At 37.3% G+C, this 20,292-nt stretch overlaps 3 protein-coding genes across 4 annotated transcripts; 1 reads left to right on the top strand and 2 right to left on the bottom strand.

Annotated features, from left to right (window-relative positions):
- The first annotated feature begins 439 nt into the window (after nt 1-439).
- On the top strand, nt 440-3,856 carry LOC140772975 (protein EDS1L-like). The gene is made up of 3 exons (XM_073115256.1): nt 440-899; nt 1,721-2,500; nt 2,629-3,856. Exons 1-3 carry the CDS (start codon nt 564-566, stop codon nt 3,355-3,357), a joined length of 1,845 nt encoding a protein of 614 aa, XP_072971357.1. The 5' UTR covers nt 440-563; the 3' UTR covers nt 3,358-3,856.
- Nucleotides 3,857-4,076: 220 nt separating this feature from the next.
- LOC140772976 (pyrophosphate--fructose 6-phosphate 1-phosphotransferase subunit beta-like) lies at nt 4,077-9,638 on the bottom strand. The gene is made up of 16 exons (XM_073115257.1): nt 9,236-9,638; nt 8,951-9,115; nt 8,736-8,857; nt 8,458-8,511; nt 8,215-8,321; nt 7,968-8,073; nt 7,478-7,541; nt 7,144-7,232; nt 6,357-6,488; nt 6,060-6,230; nt 5,849-5,964; nt 5,566-5,677; nt 5,142-5,226; nt 4,620-4,664; nt 4,465-4,533; nt 4,077-4,373 (listed from the first exon to the last, which is right to left on the bottom strand). Exons 1-16 carry the CDS (start codon nt 9,417-9,419, stop codon nt 4,297-4,299), a joined length of 1,698 nt encoding a protein of 565 aa, XP_072971358.1. The 5' UTR covers nt 9,420-9,638; the 3' UTR covers nt 4,077-4,296.
- A 2,685-nt stretch (nt 9,639-12,323) lies between these two features.
- Nucleotides 12,324-20,040, bottom strand: LOC140774761 (uncharacterized). 2 transcript variants are annotated; one of them, XM_073117864.1, is made up of 17 exons: nt 19,910-20,040; nt 19,774-19,823; nt 19,600-19,702; nt 19,402-19,531; nt 19,112-19,298; nt 18,378-18,522; nt 18,169-18,259; nt 17,404-17,462; nt 17,216-17,293; nt 16,690-16,773; nt 16,198-16,367; nt 15,483-15,605; nt 14,804-14,876; nt 13,773-13,858; nt 13,599-13,683; nt 12,697-12,753; nt 12,324-12,599 (listed from the first exon to the last, which is right to left on the bottom strand). In XM_073117864.1, exons 1-17 carry the CDS (start codon nt 20,015-20,017, stop codon nt 12,588-12,590), a joined length of 1,641 nt encoding a protein of 546 aa, XP_072973965.1. In that variant the 5' UTR covers nt 20,018-20,040; the 3' UTR covers nt 12,324-12,587. The 2 variants fall into 2 exon arrangements, with proteins under 2 accessions (XP_072973965.1, XP_072973966.1); XM_073117865.1 differs by having other exon boundaries at nt 19,405-19,531.
- Between the last annotated feature and the right edge of the window lie 252 nt (nt 20,041-20,292).

The raw sequence follows: 20,292 nt of genomic DNA, 5'->3' as shown, positions 1-20,292 counted from the left end.
CTTATTTATTTATTTTATTCGTTTTTTGAGATAAGGGAAACTCAGTAGTGTCCACTAAAAATGCCCTGAAGCTATTTATTCTTATGTTGTAGTTAATTATAATTAAATTTTGACGTTAATGAATTTAGGTACTGAATTTTATTTAGACCAAGACAACGTTATGAGTTTAATTGCCCCGTAAATTATTTTTTAAAATTAGCGATAATTTAATAGTGTCCTATTAAATATTAATAAGGATTTTTATAGAACATAAACCTCTTTAATTAATTAAGGTAGCTTTTATTGGTAATTCTCTGTAAATATTACGTTTGATACTTAGTAGATTTTTCCTCGGAGAGCTCTTTGATTGCTCCACCTTTACCCATTTACCGTTGACGGGCAATAGGAGCTGCCACTTAAGTCGTCCGAGTCCACTCGGTTAGGCCCCACTGACGTAGAAAAAGGAAGCCCACTCCCTCCTCCTTGACTTGCCCTGTCGTCTCCGATGGCGACCTCGATGGCGATGAACCTAGAAAGAGACGACCCCAACCCTAAGAAGAGGAGGAGGGCCGAGAAGAGGAACGATGACGCGACTCCATAGGAGGATCGATATGAGAGACGAGGAGCGAATCCTAATCGAGCACTGCTGCTCTCTCTCGGTCAGATCTCACTCCTCGTCCTCTCCTTTCCTTCTCCATTCCCTCATACACTCCTCTCCTACCTCCGTCTTCGTCTTCCCCGGTTCCTGGTTCGCCAGCGACTGGATCGACGGCGCCCGGGCGCACTTCGGCGATTGCGAGGTGGACTCCTCTCTCTTCCCCTCTCTGAGGAGCGTAGGTAGTGGCGTCGTTGCTCGCGTCAATGGTTCTTTTCTTTGTTCCTTCCAAAGGCTCCTCGCGGGGTCTTCTTTCCGATCTGAGGTGTGCGATATCATCCTTTCTATTTATATTTTAACGAGATCAATTGTTATTTAACTTCTTGAACAGTTGCGAGTTAGTGGAGGAAATGTTTCCAGTAGAGAAAACTAAGGAAGTATACTAGTTGTTGGAATTTGGAGGTTGTTTTTGTAGCATAGGGATTATGCTGCTACGTACAAGTATCCATCTCTTGCATTGCTGCATGATTTAATTACTTTTGGAGTTATGGCATAATATTTTAACATGGGAGGAGCATATGCTAATGCTATGCCATACGAGTATATACACGAACTAATTGTACCTAGACGGGAGATCAAATTAGCTGAAAATTTGTGCTTTGAAAAAAGAAATCAGTGCCCTTAATTTGAGCTCAAGCTCTCCTCGAGTTCAGGTGGCTTGCGACAAGATGGGACTATTTGTCACCTCTTTCTAACCTTAAGCCCCATTGATTTTACCCAGTAACAAAGAACTTCTTGCCTGTACAGAGACAGTGTGCCCTGTGTGCAGAAAGACAATATTTCTCTCCTTTTTTTGTTGAAAGTATTGATTCAGACTTTCATTTGATGCTAAATCATGCCTTATTTCTTCTCTCATACAGAGGCAGTATGCCTTGTGTGAATCCAGGATTTATTTGTTCTGACTATTAACAGTGTGGAAATCCCTATTAATACACTGTAAATGTTAGGAATCAAAGGCAGTTTAGTTCCTGGAGAAGTACAAATGTACTAGAATAGTGCAATAGGGTTTGTGAAGTCATCTTGAATTTTGGTACAGTAGTTACTGATGTTGGATTTTACCTGCATATGTTTGGTTTTAATCTTCAGGTTCATAGAGCTATAGCAGAGAAGAAACATGTAGTTTTCACTGGGCATTCATCAGGAGGTGCAATGGCAGTTCTTGCTGCAGTGTGGTTACTCGAGAATTGTATCCAATTAGGCAGTAATAATCAAATTTATCCTTTCTGCGTGACATTCGGCTCTCCTCTTGTTGGAGATACTGTGTTCCGCCATGCCCTTGAACGAGAGGACTGGTCTCGCTGCTTCTTGCATTTTGTCATGATGCGTGATATTGTTCCACGGATTTTGTTAACTCCTCTGTCATCCTTAAAAGAAGAAATTCAAGCAATCTTGCATTTCTTATGCCCTAAAACATCAGACTTCAGCCTTGAGTCAATCAGGAGATCTCAGCTAGTGACAATCTTCTATGGAACTGTATTAAGGAGTGCACTTTCAATTTCCAGCTACCAGGCATGTTTGTTAATGGGATGTACTAGCACCATCTTGGGGACTTTAACTTCCTTCATTGAACTTTCTCCTTACAGACCTGTTGGAAATTATGCCTTTTGTAGCAGTAAAGGGCAACTAATCACTGTGGAGAATTCTGATGCGGTTCTGCAGTTGTTATTTTACTGTCTTCAGCTGGGCCCCCAGCAACAATTGTCAGAGGTGGCATATGGAAGTTTAAATGAGCACTGGCAATATGAAACAAAGTTGAAGCAATGTCTGGTTCAAAATGCAGTTTGTCTGGATCTGGAAGCACTCTCTTTGTCCTCAAATTGTGGTACTGGCACACTGGATGGAGAAATGTTAGGAGATCTTGAACTGGTAAGGTCCTTGATTTCTTCTTTTTTCAAATTTCCCTTTATTAGCATACAACATCACACAACTGCTATTCATTAAACAAAAAAACATCAGACGATATTAAATTGTTGCTTATGATTTCTTGCATTCAGGACAAAGAAGCTAGGTTGTCTCTTTGTGCTGCGGGAGAATGGGAGAAGCAAAGACAGAGCAATCAGGCTAAGATTGATGCCAACTATAGCAAAATTCAGGAAGAACTGAGGTTCCTTGATGACTACCGAGAGACATGCAAAATCCGAGGTCTGAGCTACTATGACAGCTTCAAGCTACAAAGAAATGTTGACGATTTCAATGCTAATGTTAAGAGACTAGAACTAGCTGGCCTTTGGGATGAGATAGTGGAGATGCTGAGAAGGCGAGAGCTTCCCGATGGCTTTGAGGGTCGAACAGAGTGGGTGAACTTGGGCACGAGTTACCGGCGTTTAGTTGAGCCTTTGGACATTGCCAACTATTACAGGCACTCTAAGAATGAAGATACAGGTCCATACATGTCGAAAGGTAGGCCGAGGCGATACAAATACACCCAGAAGTGGCATGAGCAGGCACAACGGATGGGTGCAGGAACTAGCTCAGAATCATGTTTCTGGGCAATTGTTGAAGAGCTCCAAGTTGAGGTCAGTAATTGTGAGTCATTCGACGATTTGAGAGAGAGCTTGGTGAAACTGGAAAATCAAGCCCTTCAGTGGTTTAATTCGGGGTGTCTTGGTATGGATTCATTTTTGGGTAATTCCTCATTTGTCATGTGGTGGAAAACCCTTCCAGAGCAGCACAGATCACAGTCATGTATTGCAGGACTGGTGGATGGGCAAGATAACTTGTAAGGTGCGTGAGTCCTGCTTAGATAAGTAATGTCAGTGGCTAGAAGGTGACGATTATAAGTTATAAGCTGTGAGGGGATTTGAGAAGAGACAGAGCTTTTGGGTCATCAGTGTAGACGTATTAATAGTTATAAGCTGTGTTAATGGGACATAACCTGGTACAGTAATACACTATAGTGCATGATTGGAGAGTTAACGAGCCGTCAATGAGATCAGCTTGGTGCTATAACTGATATTTCTTCTTTGCATCTACCAATCTCAGTAAGTGCTCCTGCTATTTAGCGTGTGGTGCTTTTTTACGTCATGATAGCATGGCCCATTTTAAGTTGCCAGGGTAATGGTTTTGTGGTAGTTGGTGTAAATAAGACGGGTAATGATTTTGTGGTAGTTGGTGTGAATAAGACGATGTTTGTTGGCTGTTCTGACACGAGTCTTCCGTATGAGCAAATATTAGATGTCCCAAGATTGCCATTTCAAATCTTGGACAGAGTCTAAAACATCGCAGTTCACCTACGAAAGTATAATTCAGTAATTAATACTTCAATATATATGATTAAATTAAGTTGCATAATATGCAAACAGAGACAAACCAACTCTTATACGATTAAATTAGGTTGCTTTTAACGAGAGTTAGCTATTTCTCCGGCTCATATTTATTGTATATATATAAGTCAAAAGAGATTGTCATACTAACTTTTCTGCATCACCTACAAAACACTATCTGAGACATTTTAACAACTAAAAATGCGATCAGAACTTGAGTTGTGCAAAAATAACCACTTCAAGTAGCACACAAACATCAAAATTGCCAAACTGAACAGGTTACTCTGAAAGACTTCCCTTTTATTAGGAAAAAACGAAAGAAACAAAGAACAAATGCCTCTCGTTTAACCATCCTCACTCAACAAATGGTCAAGAAGCATTCCGCCGATAGTGAAATTTCTATGCCTGAACGCCAAGTTCCAGCATTAAAGTGTGGTTGACATCGTTGGATCCAGCTCCAATAAACTGAATGGGACCTGTCAAATTCATTACAAGTACGTTCAAAGATGCAACCAGGACTAACTACTGCTAAAGTAATACATTTGACATCGATGTGTGGGAACGTACCTGGGCTGACGTATTTGTTCTTCAAAGCCCACTCATCTCTCATAGATGCAAACTTTCTAAATGGTGCACCTGAACCATAAGCTCATAAAATTAGTCCACTAAACAACAAAATGGGCATAAAATAACCAAGTAGGCAAGGGATATGAAATGCATACCATCGAGCTCCACCATTGCCTTCTTAATCACTGGCTTGAATTTACCTGAAAGAGAAAAATGTGAGCTTAACGGAATGTTGTCGTTGTAGTCTGATCCAGTCAAAAATTTAACACAATCCATATGGGTATCCTTCTCTTAAATAGATAATGAATCTATCTACAAAAAAAATTTAGATCATGATACAATAAAAATTGCAATGGTTTAGCTCCAGCACTGAACATTACATCGAATTTGCAATGTCATGTCCCATCCTATCTTAGTATCTTACCCAAGTTCACATAAGAATAGTAAATCTGACAAGACTCCATCAGTTTATCGTCATTTTCCTTGTTAAACTACTATTGAATAGCCAAAGTCATCATTGATGCATTACGATGAAGTGAATCTTGGTGTTGTACTACAATAATAGTGCAAAACAAACACCAATGTAAGACAATAATTTCAAACATGAAAACATGGTAGAGATGGAAAGGAAATCAAGATGTAGAATTAGATCAAGATTGAGAAAATTGAGTAATTACCATGTCTCCTTTCAACATCCATCAACGCAGTCAATGCAGTCCCTCCAACAGTCCATTCTTCAACAGGGGCACACAGATTACCAACCTATGATGTAAAAGATGGCAACACGTTCACTTTTAAATGACTGAAGAAAAAGGGAAAAATGTACCTACTTCATTCTGTGTTTTGCTAGAAAAATATAGCCATACTCAAATAATAGCTCATTAATAAAAATATAAAGACGACTAAAAACATCCATCTCTAACAGCTGAACACAGAAGAAATAATGAAAGCTAAATTTGAAAGTTAAAAGTCTGCTCATAATACATTTTAAGAGAACCAAACTTTTGAGCATAGCTAACATAGATGAGGCTTCACAAAATTATAGGAATAAAACACATCAGAGTAGTTGAACAAAAAGGATGAGTTATTGATGTAACAAACTGAAGAAATGAGGCCAGTCTTTCCAGAGTGGAGAAGAGCTCCAGCAGCATAACCCAATGCATAGCAATAGGCAGCATCAAAATTTGTAGGCAAGCCACATCTTCCTTCATAACTATAAATTTAAAATATGAACAGGTATTAGAAGTAGTAACAGGAGAAAAGCTCAGTTTAAGAATTAAAGGAACCCCAAAGCTATGATCAGAGATATGCTAAGAAAAGACAAATAAATAATCAGCTCAGATATATCCTTGGGCTCCCAATAAGTCAATGAGGTAAGAATTACCCAAAAAAGTGGGATTGTCCTTTAAAGCGTCCTGTACATATCCCTTCAGACTTTCTCTTCTCTAACTCAGTTTCAACCATAGAGATAAGCATTTTCTCAGTTTCGATTTTGGCAACCTGAAAATGTCATGTAAAGGCCTAGTTAATGCTAACAAGCTGATGACACAATGTTGAAGTAGGAAACTCGAGGATATTAAAAGACTTTCGCATACTTGTACGTTTCCATGAGGATCTCTTTCTAACAGAAGTTGGTCCTGAATTGACTGTGGTAGAAATTCAAATAGAAGCTTAGACTGTTCATGGAGTTTCTTTTTCCACACCCCCTTTTCATCAACAACATCATGAGCTAAGATTTCATTCAGCTCTGCAATGAGTTGCTGGACCTGAAAGAGATGATGAAGACTAAACCTCTAATTTGACATATTATACTGAAAAACTCATGATAACTAACTCTGAATAGTTTCTACTTCCACAGTGAAAGACAACAATCTAAGAATTAAATGTGATACCTCGGGTATAAAGTCAATAAGGCCTTCAGGTATAAGAATGACACCATAGTTGTATCCAAGCTCTGCCCGCTTACATATGATATCAGTAATGTAGTCTGTAACATTTTTGAGTGTTTGCTTCTTGGCGGCTACCTAAACATAGTGATAAACCGATGAATGTTGAGAAAACATTAAGGCATTCTTAATAAAGTAAAAGATGAAAGCCAAAGATCCAAACGGTATATTGGTAGGTGTGGCATAAAATATAGTTTTATGGAAAAACAGAAGACATTTTTACAAGAAACGCAGATTCTTGGTAGAATAACCACGCAAAGTTAACTTAAATTTTTTTTAAAAAAAAAAACCTAACTAAAAAGACATGTAGGAGACAAGTTTATATCAGCATCAATCTTCTACTAGACATGTACCGGATTGAATTATAAATAAGTAATGTATATGATAGTGAACTGAATATCATTGAGATGATATGTAGGATATGATGCCATTGTCATGCAATCTGTTGTTCATTAAATCATGAGCATGCACTATCATAGTATTATCAGCTAACAACATAAATTCTCTATGTAAGAAAACTAGAGAAGTCAACAATTTCATCTAGAGAGTAATTAATGCAGAAGCATAAAGTTACTATATTCTCGTCTCTACATCATGGCTCATTCAAGCTTGTACATCATTTATCAGACATGCATTCTGATTCATGAATTACTCAAACTAACCAAGATAAATCAAGTCTTGCAGAGCTACAATTGTTAGATTCTCAACACAAAAAAATTTACAGAGGAAGTACCTCCTCGCCAATAATGGTTATGTTTGGGTGAGTTTGTAAAGCACACTCAAGTGTGATGTGAGAAGCAGCGCGTCCCATAAGCCTTACAACTACAGAAGCCAAGTATTCAGTTAAATGGGCAATTCGATACAGATATATGCAATCTATTTGTAAATGTTCCAAGCACAGAAAACAGGACAAGAAGTCAAATATTTCAAGATGAAGATAACCTACTGTAATATTATTATATCTAGTTCATCAGATGGATGTCTCGATGTTTCTCCTAATTGTAGCCGAGATTGGAGCAAAGTGAAAAATAATTGATATTTGTTCTTAAAAAAATTAGCAAACTTACAGTGATAGTATTTTCCAGTTGACCGTGCATCTGTCATCACATTCCCAATCATTTCAGCATATATCTGCAAAGCAAGAAAAAGCTTCTTATCTCCATGCCATCTTAGGACATCAAAGATATGAATACAACTAAGGAACAAACAAACTCAAGTTGCAAATTGAATAGCATGATTCAACCATCAACCACAATAAGTTGGATGGTTTATTCCCCATATGAATATCCAATCTTCAATAAGTTATAGATGAATGCATTCAAGGATAAACAACTCATGCACTATATGGCAAATATTTACATACATTTTGTGCGTGTATGAACAAGAAAAATAAGCACAACTCATTCCATGCTGAGAGAAGATGTTAGAGAGTTCTTACTAAGGTAGCCACTCTGTGATATTGTGCTGACTCAAGCTTTGAATAATACATAAGCATTCAAGAGAAAAAAAAGTAGACATAAAATATAACTTTTGAATCAAACAAATTATTGATAGTACCTTGCAAGCTGTGTCAAATCCAAAACTTGCTGGAACCTCCTTGGACTTTAGATCTCCATCAATTGTCTTTGGGCATCCAATAACTCGGGTTTTCATATTTTTCGCCCTATCAATCAATTAATATAAAAATCTTAGACATAAGAAGAATAACTAAAAACAGATAACTAGAAAATGAAGCGGATGAACTTATTAAATAGCACCAGATAATTGAAGCATAGTCTCAGAGACTCAGTACTCAATAGCCAACCTAAAGTTTTCAGCAAGAAGACATGCATTTGTATTTGAGTCATCCCCTCCAATAACAACAAGTCCATCCAAATTCAATTTCGTGGTTGTGTCTTCAGCTTGCTTAAACTGATCAAATGATCATGTAAAGAGAAGTAAATTTAAGAGGAACAGAAGAGTGGAAAACTTTGACAAGAAGACAAGTAGACATGATGACAGTGAAGCAACTCACTTCGACAAAGTAATATAAGTTCAAGAAATATACCTGTTCTGGAGTTTCAATCTTGTCCCTTCCACTGCAAATCATATCGAATCCACCCTATTCCAGAAAAGATTAATATGTTTTATCACAATAGTGTCCAACAAATACTACGGATGGTACAACACATCACTAAATGGTACTCTTTAAATACAAAACTAAAAACGTCGGGTCACATAATAAACCAACCAAAAGCTTTTAAAGAATACAATAAAAAACGAACCAAACAACTACGAGTTTATTCGGGTACTCGCGCATGGAAATCAGATCATAAGCTCAATTACCTGATTCCTGTAAGGATAGATAAATTCAGGAGTAAGCTCCACATATTTGCACCGCATGATACCCGCCGGACCTCCTTTGAATCCATACAAGATGCTTCCTTTAACTTGCTCCTGCAAGTAGTCTACCATAACACCCCCAAAAAGAGAACCTCGGCTCAACAAATCAGTCAAATCAAATCCCAATCACTGAGCACAGGACACGAGATAAGCTTTACCAAAGATCCCAGAGATCACATTATGCCCTCCAGGCGCCTGGCCACCAGAAAGCACAACGCCAATTCTTAAACCACCACTGGCCATCTCCGACCCCGCCGCGTCGGTCGGCACCAGCATCGCCGACGGCTGCCCGAACAGGCCTGGGAAAAGCTTCGCGATCTCGTCTGCAATACAACGGCAACAAGCATCAATCTAAGAGAAGAAAATAGCGAGAGAGAGAGAGAGAGAGAGAGAGAGAGAGAGAGAGAGAGAGAGAGAGAGAGAGAGAGAGAGAGAATTGCTACCGGGGTTTCCAGCGGCGGAGCTCGGGGGCCCATCGACAACCTTGAAGGGGGATTTGAGAACGGAAGGGAGAGGAAGGGGGTGATTGAGTCGGCTAGTCTGCGCCTCGCTGTAGACGGCGGCGAGGCGGCCAGGAGAAGGTCCCTTCGCACCGCCATTGGCTACGGCCGAGGAGTTGGTCGCCATGAGAGGAAGAGGAGTGGATCTCGGAGCAGCTAATAAGACTCAGGTCAGGTAGGTGGGTTATTGTTAAGTAGAGCGAGGAGAGACGAGGACGAAGCGGTTGTTGGTTCGGCTAGGGTTAGCAAACGTCATTGGGAAGTCCGCCGTTTAGTGTGCAGTGCAACCGTGGCGACACGCGACCCGAACCGAGCCGGGATGGAAGAGCTTTAGACGGTGAGGGTGATGGTTCGAGAAACTACATTTAATGGTATTGGGTGGATCGGTGGGTGGAATATGCGTTGAAGATTTTTCCTTTTCCGCATTTTCCTAATATTATTATTTAATATAATAATTTTTTGGGCTAGAAGTTCGTAGAGAAATTGACTCCTTTTGATGACGTCTCGTCCTTATTTAATTCATTTTATTTGACCTGACTTATTCTATTTTCTGGCTTTAATAAGAGATTTCATTCGTTTAAAATATATTTATGCTACGATGATGATGAGTTTGTAGGTACATGAATGTTATAATATAATTATGTCAAGGTATATCATATCAAGGCACGGACGTTACAAAATGAACCTAAAAACGCCCAATATCATTTCTAATTTTCCACCTAACTTTATGAATATTTATTATTCTACCCTGCAATTTTGGTTTGATACTCAAATTTTTTTTAAAAAAAATTAACCTAATACTTCTTCTTCGCTCCTCTGTTTCTTTAATCTCATCTTGAACTTGGACAAATATTTTTTGCGGACGAGACGTCGTCTCTATTGGCATCAAAACGCCTCTTATTGTTCTTAACTTTTACGATCTCGAGAAGTCGCCGCCGTGGAGAAAATGAGCTTTAGCTATGAGAAGAATGGAGGAAGAAGAATATGACTGGGTTGATGAGAGGACAAGAAAGATGGGTTCTCCTATAGGTTGGGTTAGAGAAGATGGAGAAGTAGAAGACATATTCGAAGAAGTCTAAATTGCTAATTAAAGTTTCTAATCGTGAACCTATAGATTATGGGGTTCATTTACTTTATAGTATGGGACATGCCGACAGGTATGAAAGTGCAGTTGGCTGGTATGTTAAATCTTGATTTCTATACTTCTAGGGATGAATTTTGAACAGTACTATGCAGGTGTTGTTACTAAGTGGGTTTCACATACTGAACTAGTCTCAATTAATTCTCTTTTTTTGACTGCTAATGTCTAGTGCTCAAAGCAGAGCAAAGATTGAAGAATTGCTCTAAGAAGACCAAACTGTTAAATGGAGGCGAGAACGGTTCCAAAAACAGTCATCTCTCCTATCAAAGCTTACTCGTCAGCTTAGTATCCATGATAATGGTGCAGCTGCTGCAAGCTGGTCTGACAGTGGGCACAAGACCTGGTAAGTTTATTCTACCTGTAATCTACCTGTAATCTACCTGTTTTCAACTGCTAGTTCTTGGACTATATGTAAGCTTGCCCTGTGGAACGTGAACTATGCGTAGCATGTAGTGTTGCATGCACTATAGTCTTGGTTCTGAATTCAAAGTTCATTATCAATTGCTGCCACAGGTTGCATTTCCTGTTCACCTTAAAGCTAATACAGGACACTATACATTTGGCCCATCACCAAACAGGTGACTTTGAACAGTTTGCTAGTTGTGTTGTTTTTACTTAGACCATTCCAACTGTAAGTCTGATATCCTTAGTAGACCTTCCGTGACACCTGGCTGCCTGGACTAAGCTTAGTCTGCAGTTCCTGGTATTGTTGACAAGCTTGCAATTGCCGGACCACGTGGTGATGTAGTTCTTATTGATATCGCACTACTCTACAGCTATTAACAATGAAGAGCAATGACACTAAGAACAATCTAACTTTTACCCAATAAGTTAGCTCACACAGTATAAACTCTTGTACTCATGCAAAGCATCTTAAGTGACTTTTTTTAGTTTATTTGTTGGTCATGACAAATAATACATTGCAGAAAATAGCCCAAGAACCGCTGGTCGGGCAAGTGATGAATGGAGTTCTGCATTCGATACTGCAGCTAATGGGTCCACTTTCAGCGATTCAAGGTCCAAAAGTTCCAATGGTCATAGAAAACGGAGATTCTAGCTGCGGTGCAAACGCTGGTAGCATCTCATGCACACCAAATCGGCTGCCACCTCCTCCACCACAGAGCAGTAACTCAGTGTATAAATACTAGGCACATTGACTGGCACGATGGCATCCCAATATATTCTTGTTGGATGCGGATACCCTTTCCACCGTTGGTGGTCTGATGAACTGATGGAGTTGGCAGAACAAGAAAGGAAATGAAATGGAAAATGTGCTCTTACCACAGAAGGATCCAGTTGTTAATAGAAATATATAGATATATACATATTCATGGATTCCTCTCAGCCTACTAGTTTTGTCATCAGCTCTCTTCCATTGAATTCAGTATTGTAGTTTTTTTTTATAAAATTTTGCACCTGTTTTTAGTGATGTATTATTTTGGTTTCGTCCCTTCAGGTATATTGCTGCTTTGTCTTCTATTTCGTTATCAGCTAATCCATGCTAAAACTTTGAGCAATATAGTTGATATATATGCTTTCACAAGGCGATTATTTTTGCAGTGAAATTATCACTTCAGTTTTTATTTATTTTTTTATTTCTTTTCTATCTCTCATTTTTCTCATTTAATGTAATAATTTCGAGAAGGATGATATTGGGTAACCATATTTTGCTCTTATTGTAAACCCAAACTCGCAAAGTGGAAGAATGTGAAGCTTATTGTCTGTTGGGTAACTAGCTTTACATATTCTAGTTGAGATAATGATTTATTAAGTGCAAGTATGTTTATATTGTTCTTGGATTACTTACTTTTGTTGGTTGGTTGAAGAGTTTCTGCATCTAAGCATATCTATATGGAGTAGTTGTGCTCGTTAATCTCGAATGCAAGCTCATTGAGATTAAAAAAGAACATATAATATTTTATCACCTTTTCCTGTTAATTGACTCGTCATATCAACCAGATGTAGCACACCGCAGATGAAGGTCCTAATTTTCTTCGGGTCATTTTTCCGGCTACAAGGAACCAAATGGTATGCCTTCTTTGATTGTTCCGGATCATTTACTAATGACAACTCTCGCTCATAAGAGAAATATACTAATTTGGTCCTATCTTTAGGAAGATGTATGTATATCCCCTGCCATATAGTTCAATGTGATCATAAATTGTCCTGTAACAGGAGAACATTAAAAAACAAAAACAAACGAGCATGAGAACAGCATTCAAGAAAGAACAAGAGAACAGCACACCAACCCAGATATACAAACCTGAACATCAGTTACTCGAATCTTTTCTGCAACTGCTTCACTTTTCGTATCTTTTGGCTAAGTACAAAAAATGTTCAGTTAGATATTGGAGACAAAAGGTAGGCGAAAGCAAGGTAGATACATGGACAATATTACCTAAATGATCCTGCTAAATTTTCAAAAGTATTCTTGTAGAAAACATCAGGGATAGAAAAATGACTGAAAATAACAGAATGCTGCAGCAAATAGCATCCTTCTATCTGAGTTCAGTAGATCTTCCTTGCAAGGGGTGGCTACTGTTATTGCTAAATGCATGCTTGAGATGCTAGTCTTGACTCAGAAATTTCATTATACATTGGAATGGTTAACAATCTTGCATTTTAGCATGATCTATGGAAATTATTTCAAGGCCAGCAACTTAATACACCTAGTAACCTCTAATTATTGTATAGATTTCAAGATGTTTGAAACTCTTATCTGAAAGTGAAATGTTCATGTCATACGTGCTGTCATTTGTTTTTCTTGGCAATTAGATGGATCCTTCTTTAGATAATCAAATATGACTTATTTTACGCTCGCAGCTCTCATTTTCTGCAAACTAATAGCTATATATAATTTGGAAGTCGACCGAACAATGGAATCAAAATTGTTTCCAATATAAGGAAAAAAACTACCTGCCGCAAGTGGGGAGTACCCTGTAGAGTTGTGAAAATAAGGCTTTAAAAGAACATTAACTAATTCCAATACTACTAAAGATTTGTGAACGAGCAAAACATAATTTGTTATACATAGGGTGGAGGGGCTATGGACATCTCGTTTGCTCAGTTAACTGTGTACTAAATTTTTTAAGAATCCATATTTGTGAACTCATTATATAAAAAGTTATGAAGCATAGACTTCATAAGTAGATTACCAGAACATACCTCAAGATATTGATCCAGGCTACATGAAGCATGTATATGCCCAGTATCCAAATAGGACCGAGCATTTTCATCTATGTTTTCTAACCTGAATTTTAAGAGATTAAAAACTACATCATAAGACAACAGAATCATGAGAATTATTTCAATCAATATCAGTTCATATTTGGATTATACCTATATACATAATTGACCATGATACCCCCACTTTGCTGGATACCTTTTCCTGATTGATCTGCCATCCAGTTTATCCTCTCAATCATCTACACCAAGTAAATTTATACGCATTATATTTGATTTAGAAAGTAGGTACTCCAGTTCCAATATGCCATGTGCTTCATTTTGACAGTTTACCATATTATTAGCTATTAATTAACATCATCAATAAAAAATCTAGTTTCTTTAAAATTAGCTGTTAATTTTGACAATTCCAATATGTCATATGCTTCATTTTGATAGTTTACCATACTATTAGCTATTCATATTTTGGAGAATACCAATTCATTGTGCACAGACAAGTATTCTTGAGAATATTAAAAATAAGTCTTCACTCTTCAAAGTGCAGAGAATCTTTTCTCACGAAAAATATGAAAATGGATATTTGAAATAGAAAATAACTCATGTATCACTATCCTAGTAAGTTAAAGTCTGAACATAAGGTTCCTTTGCTATTGTTATTGTCAATGTCATCGTCATTGCCCTTACTGTTATTGTGATCGAGTGAAAAATTGACTAAGATAATTTCTAAGGTAAGCTTTTATTTTAGATATTTACTGTCTCTGCAAATATTGATAAATATACATACATATTATTATATATTCTTGTTCTCTTCTCTAAATCATTTACTACCACAGAGTTTCAACGATTTTGAACATTTCAAGACAATTAAGGAAGATATTCTTAATGCTGGAGGTGACGTTTACACTATTCAATATTAAACTAACATCATAATAAGGTTTCAAGAACAGAGACATTACATGAGAGGAAATCATTTTATATGTATGTATGTATGTGTATTGATGTGTATGTGGTGTGTGTATATAATTGTAGGCGCGCACACTTGTATATATTGTCATCTTATGTAAGTTTGTGAATCCTAAACATGCAATGACACTTTATAAACTTAGCATTGGACATGCAATTACATAAAAAGAAAACATCAGATTTGCATGTTACTGCTCGATATTATTTAAGATGGCAGAGCATACTGCTCCATTTTGCAAGTGAAAGTTTGCAACAGCATCAAGAGCTTTTCCCCGCTTTTTCTCTTCAAGGAGGTATCTACAAATGATCAAAACAAGATTATTAATTTTAAGAATCATTCTGGTCACAATCATTCCGAACAAGTGAAAATCCACATATGAGTTCATTATTTTCATTAGATAACATATTTCTCACTATGGCAGCATATAATAAAAAACTACATCTTCTCTATCTCTGATATAACTTTTGGGACATGACATTGCATGACCAATTCTGAACATATTCTAAACAGGCTTTCACAAACTGCTCCATTAACTGCCACCAATCTATGGCAATCACAGTAAGGTAGACAATTATTCCTGAACTGATCAAACAGAAGATTAGTTTCATCCATAGAACTGGAGAGCATGAACAAGTAGAATATCGATATTGATGAACCAAGTGTTCACTCTTAAAAAATTGGAGAAAATCCAAGGTCGAAGACATCCTAATAAGCCTCTGTACAGTCCCTTTCTCACTAATAAAGCAACAAACTCTCGGTACTATATAGTAATTTGGACTTGCATGTTATAATAATCTGGAGTTGAACCGAAGACCTTTAGCTTGTCGATATAGATGTAAAAATACTAACTACAGAAAACAAACTTTTTTTTTCAAAAGTTTAAAATTAGCTGATGCATTTACCTGGCACACAAACGCATTAGAGGAGATTTTAGTGCTGTGGATAATTGATCAGACTTGGTCCATTCTCTTGATACTAGCATTTCCTGCATTATCTGAATGCTACTTTTTCCAGTATCTTCTTCCCTACAATAGTACTCAAAGAAGACCAACTAAATTATTCATGTTAAACACTAAAAGAACATTCTACTTTAATGATGAATAAGATCTCCAGACCTGTTCAAATGTGCACCTAAGTGTAGTTATAATTTTAGCAGATGAAATATATTTAACTATCGTAGCAAGTGAATGAACCCAATTGCATCACATGTGCTGACTAGCTCATGTCTGTAGTACGTCCAGTGAGTTATGATCCTTTAAAACACTTTCTCACTAGTTACTTCCTATTTGACATAGGAATCAAGATCTGAAAACAAGATTAATCCCAGAAAGTTTTGTGTGATAGAGACCTCATCTACTATAACCGATAGAGATCAGTGACTGACACATGAATTCTGGAATTTTATCTTTGCAGGAGTATTATCTAACCATGATAGTAGCATGCCAAGAATGGCAACTAATAGTACATTTTATGATATCAAAGTAGAGAAAGAAATTTATTCAGGAAAAACAACCTATTTATAATGCAGGCAAAATCATCTCATGGAAGAACATTAACATAATCTCATTGATACGAGTAGTTCAATAAGCTATTATATTAAGAGGAGGAAAAACATACATAGAAGAATCAAGGATCATCTTTTCTTCATCTGGCAGAAGGATGTTTTCTCTAAAAGTCGAACTAGATTCTTTCTCTATAATCTCTGTCTCAGACAGCTTTATTTGAGAGGACAACTTGGAAAGAAGCCATTGCATAAACCCAGGAATGGGGCTAAGTGTTGCAAATATCTCCATAAAAGAATTCACAAACAGAAATCATGTCATTCATTAGATTAAGCAATAAATACTAATAGAACAATATGCATAATTAAATTATGCAGTAAAATATTAAGGGAAACGAAAGCTTATATCAAAAGCACTGAATTTTCTCTTTTGACTGCTTATATGCTGAAAAATTAATGAAGTAAGAAGTGGCTCTAAAGTTTTATTCTTAGAGTTGATACCATCTCAGTCAAAATGCTGAGATGCTAGAAAATGGGTATAGGACCATAGGCATAATGATAAAATGTTTAAGCTTCCAAATGTACATGCAAAGAGTGCAGAAACTTACTGTAACAAACGACATATCTCTTCTTAACATGTTGATCACGCGCTTAAGAAGAAACTTCCCTAGATTTATTCCTGACAAACCTGGCTGTCAGTTGTTGAAAACATAGAATTAAGATAGTATTATGGATGACTGCCTACATCAAAAGAGATCTAGTTACACTTATATTTGCATAGGCCTCGAGAGACATCAAGGTAAACTAACTTAGATACTGAGATAATAATAAGTACATGTGATATACACTTACAAACTTTTACTTAGATGGGCGAACAAGGTCATGATGTAGACATAATAAGCCACTAGTCTGTGCTGAAGCACAATAAATGGAAAAAAGAATATAATGTGCATATGTGCTAAGGATCCTCACCTCATGAATGCCAAAACCACAATAAGCAAGGAATAACATTTTATTAGCAATTAAGCCGAAAAAAAGCCTTCAAAAAGACATTTCATTTTCATATGAATGTTTCAGTTCAAAATCATTAGATCTAGTCTTCTAAAGCACCTGCAGAGCTAAATTTTCACTTACTTGAGTTGATGATATCGAGTAAAATAGTGCACATCTGGCTTCACATTCGGGAGTGGGGGGGTCATCCCATAAGACCTCCTGATCTCAGCAAACAACAAGAGTATAAGCTTTTAAAGTAGAACATATAAATAAATAAATGAAGGGGCAAATCTTTACTGAAGAGACAAATATACACTGAGCTCGCCAACCTGAATTGAGGTGGCAACATCCTTCAAAAGAGCAACTTCAATAAATATTAGTGGTTCACCTGATAAAATATTAAAAAACTTTCCATCAAATAATAATAAGTGCTATATTTTGCCCAGCAACCTATGCATATTCTGTCCATTGAACTATAGTTCCTATACTAATTAACTCCACTACATCATTTTTGCGTTGTTGTCATGTGATGTAACATTGTAGCCTATGTGATCCTGTTTATTGCACTATAAGAAACATTTCAACCAAATAGTTTCACGACAGTTTGACATGTGAAGAATTATTAAAAGATCTTCATTCTGAGTCGAAGAGAAACACACGACATTATATTACACCTGCACAAGTCCAATACTAAGGAAATGCAACACGACTTCTTCATTGATTCAGACCAAGAAAAAATCTTTGTTAACAGACAAATAAAGACGAAGCCAATCTATCACATCATATTAAATCAGCTGTTATAAACAGAATGTCCCAAGAATGGAACTGTTTTAAAACTGTAAAGCTGACAAAAAGTTTCTGCAGATATGTTGAGAAATCCTAAGCTCGTAAACAAGTTCATTGTTACTATGCGTAAAATTTGGTACACCTGAAGTGAATAGAAAATGAACAAGTATGAATAGGATCTCAATGGAACCATAGGCTGGTAGGTGGTTTAGTGAAGAAATTGGCTAAGCTGTTGGCTGTTACATATTCATGATACATATGTTTTCAGTGATTGCAAGCTGCTAGTGATGACTAAATGAGCTACTAACCTGGTATTGCAGGATGAAAATATCCATAGCAACGACGACCAATACTCAATCTTCTCTTCAAGTCTATAAGATTTCTGATTGGGTGGACAGCCTAAACAGCAGTTGAAAAGAAGTTCATCTAAATGTGTCAAGAACTTCATCAAGCATTATGATGTCATTGAAGAAAATCAACCAACACATATCAAAGGAAGAAGTGGGTATAAATAAACCTCATATGCTACAATCTTCTCCAACAAGGACGCAGAATCATCCCACGTAATTTGATGAAGCTCCAAAGCTGCTGGACTAAGCCAGGTAATGAGCTTTTCCTTCAAATATGAGTCTAATGCCCGTAAAGATGGCACATTTTCCATCCTGAAGAAAAAAGAAAAATCTCAAGTCTATATAATTACCAACAAAAATGTTCTGAAAATCCTAACTGAAAGCGCAGTATGGAGGTTTCCAATCGCAAAGTATCTAGATGCCAACCAAATTTTCCCAAATGATTCCAGCACATCTAAGTTAAGTCCTTCCATGTCATATGATGGAATATATTTTCCACTTCATGAGTTATCTTTTGACATATCATTCATGAAAACCAAAGAAATAATTCATAAGCTACTAACCCTTGAAATTTTTAACCATGAATGAAGCAAATAAGATATCTCATACCAGTATAAAATCGGAGTTTAAGCATTTTATGTGTGCGCATGTATACATATGGACAAATGTGTGTGGAAATTTGGAACAGCTCGACTCTATATCTATCTCTAGGCCTGCCTGACTGCATTTATCTAACCACAAGTTTGTCCAGCACATTTACAAGATAGTTTTGCCACACTATCTTTCGAGTTACAGAAGCTCTGGTTTCACCTCTGCTCTTTTAAGCATATTAGAAATAAGAACAGTACTCATAATTACTTGCACATATACATTTGGACCAGTAAGGGCACTATGATCTTACGCCAGCAAAACGAGGAGGTCAGCCCGAAGGACAGTCAGTAGCTTCAATCCTCCAGGATGTGCATTCAAACGCTCAAAGAATCCTGCATATATTGGCTTGAGAGCATCCCGAAGGTTCCTCTCCATCCTATAAAATGCAGAGAGCACGGCTTCGTCTTCATGTCCATCAGACTTTTGATCACCACTAGCTAATCAAGGATAAAGAGAACATTGTTAGAAAACAAAGGAAGAGAAACACAGAATTACCATACTAAATAGAAGAGCCAAGGAAACGAGGCAGATTCATCACACCACCATGCGAAAGCTCAAGGCTGAGATATTGACGCATCAGATCACGAACTCGCACTCGATTCACATCGTAATCCCTGGCAAGCGCTAGGAGAAGTTCTCGACGTCCTTCTTGAGAAAGATTAAGGTAACCCTAGAATCCAAAATCGGGTTAAAAACTTCTTAACCGACCATTTATTTGACGGCCTAAAAATAAATTACCCGCGAGAAATCTTCAAGATTTGCATCGGAGGAAGATTCTTTGCTCTCAGAGGGGATGGAGATCGAAGCATGCATCGATTCCTTAACATCCTTCAATCCAACCCTGAGAGGAACAAGAAAAATCTTAGAAGAGAAGGATTAAACGGAGATTTTAATAGAAATCAAAGGAATGACCTGCGTAGATCCGATCTGTCGCAGGAGTTGGTATTCTCGTCACGTGGATCCTGGATTGTTAAGAAAGAAAGAAAGAAATAATGCGTAGAAGACAGGATTTGAGAGCAGAAAGTAATGGAAGAGGAACTGAGGTTACTTTTGGAGGAGGAAGAGAATGATCGAGTTGAGGGAGGAGATCGTGAGATGGATTCGAAGGCGACCTCATCCGAGCTCTCATCAGTATTGCTAAGCTTTTTTTGCTCATCACTCGCCTACTGAAGAGAGTTATACAACGGGAAATGCTACCAACCGCCAAAGGCTTTTCTCCTTTTTATATAAGTCGACATTTTTTGGGGGTTGTCTCATTTCACACCCTATATTATATAGTTATTCGCGTTTACACCCTGTCTTTTAAATTTTCTTTCATTATTACCCCTACATTTTCAATGAAGTACACTGTACACAACGAAAGAAAAACATGTTTTGCAGAAACGTCCCCCTTGATCCTTCTGACCGTTTCCTTTCATTGGTGGGGCCCAT

This window comes from Typha angustifolia, chromosome 13 (genome assembly GCF_048772165.1).
Source record: "Typha angustifolia cultivar Huaian chromosome 13, ASM4877216v1, whole genome shotgun sequence".
Lineage (NCBI taxonomy): Eukaryota > Viridiplantae > Streptophyta > Magnoliopsida > Poales > Typhaceae > Typha > Typha angustifolia.
This window is presented reverse-complemented; position numbering and strand designations above follow the sequence as displayed.

What these genes read in the sequence shown, in the direction of transcription:
- LOC140774761 (XM_073117864.1), bottom strand. Translation starts at nt 20,017, where the DNA reads ATGAGCAAAAAAAGCTTAGCAATACTGATGAGAGCTCGGATGAGGTCG. An exon ending in ATCTTGAAGATTTCTCGCGG is followed by an intron (nt 19,532 to 19,599) that starts GTAATTTATTTT and finishes TTTGGATTCTAG; the next exon opens with GGTTACCTTAATCTTTCTCA. An exon ending in TTCACTTGCAAAATGGAGCA is followed by an intron (nt 13,859 to 14,803) that starts GTATGCTCTGCC and finishes TACTTGGTGTAG; the next exon opens with ATGATTGAGAGGATAAACTG.
- LOC140772976 (XM_073115257.1), bottom strand. Translation starts at nt 9,419, where the DNA reads ATGGCGACCAACTCCTCGGCCGTAGCCAATGGCGGTGCGAAGGGACCT. An exon ending in AACTGGAAAATACTATCACT is followed by an intron (nt 7,233 to 7,477) that starts GTAAGTTTGCTA and finishes TGGCTTCTGTAG; the next exon opens with TTGTAAGGCTTATGGGACGC. An exon ending in GGACAATCCCACTTTTTTGG is followed by an intron (nt 5,678 to 5,848) that starts GTAATTCTTACC and finishes TTAAATTTATAG; the next exon opens with TTATGAAGGAAGATGTGGCT.
- LOC140772975 (XM_073115256.1), top strand. Translation starts at nt 564, where the DNA reads ATGACGCGACTCCATAGGAGGATCGATATGAGAGACGAGGAGCGAATC. An exon ending in GGTCTTCTTTCCGATCTGAG is followed by an intron (nt 900 to 1,720) that starts GTGTGCGATATC and finishes TTTAATCTTCAG; the next exon opens with GTTCATAGAGCTATAGCAGA. An exon ending in TGTTAGGAGATCTTGAACTG is followed by an intron (nt 2,501 to 2,628) that starts GTAAGGTCCTTG and finishes TCTTGCATTCAG; the next exon opens with GACAAAGAAGCTAGGTTGTC.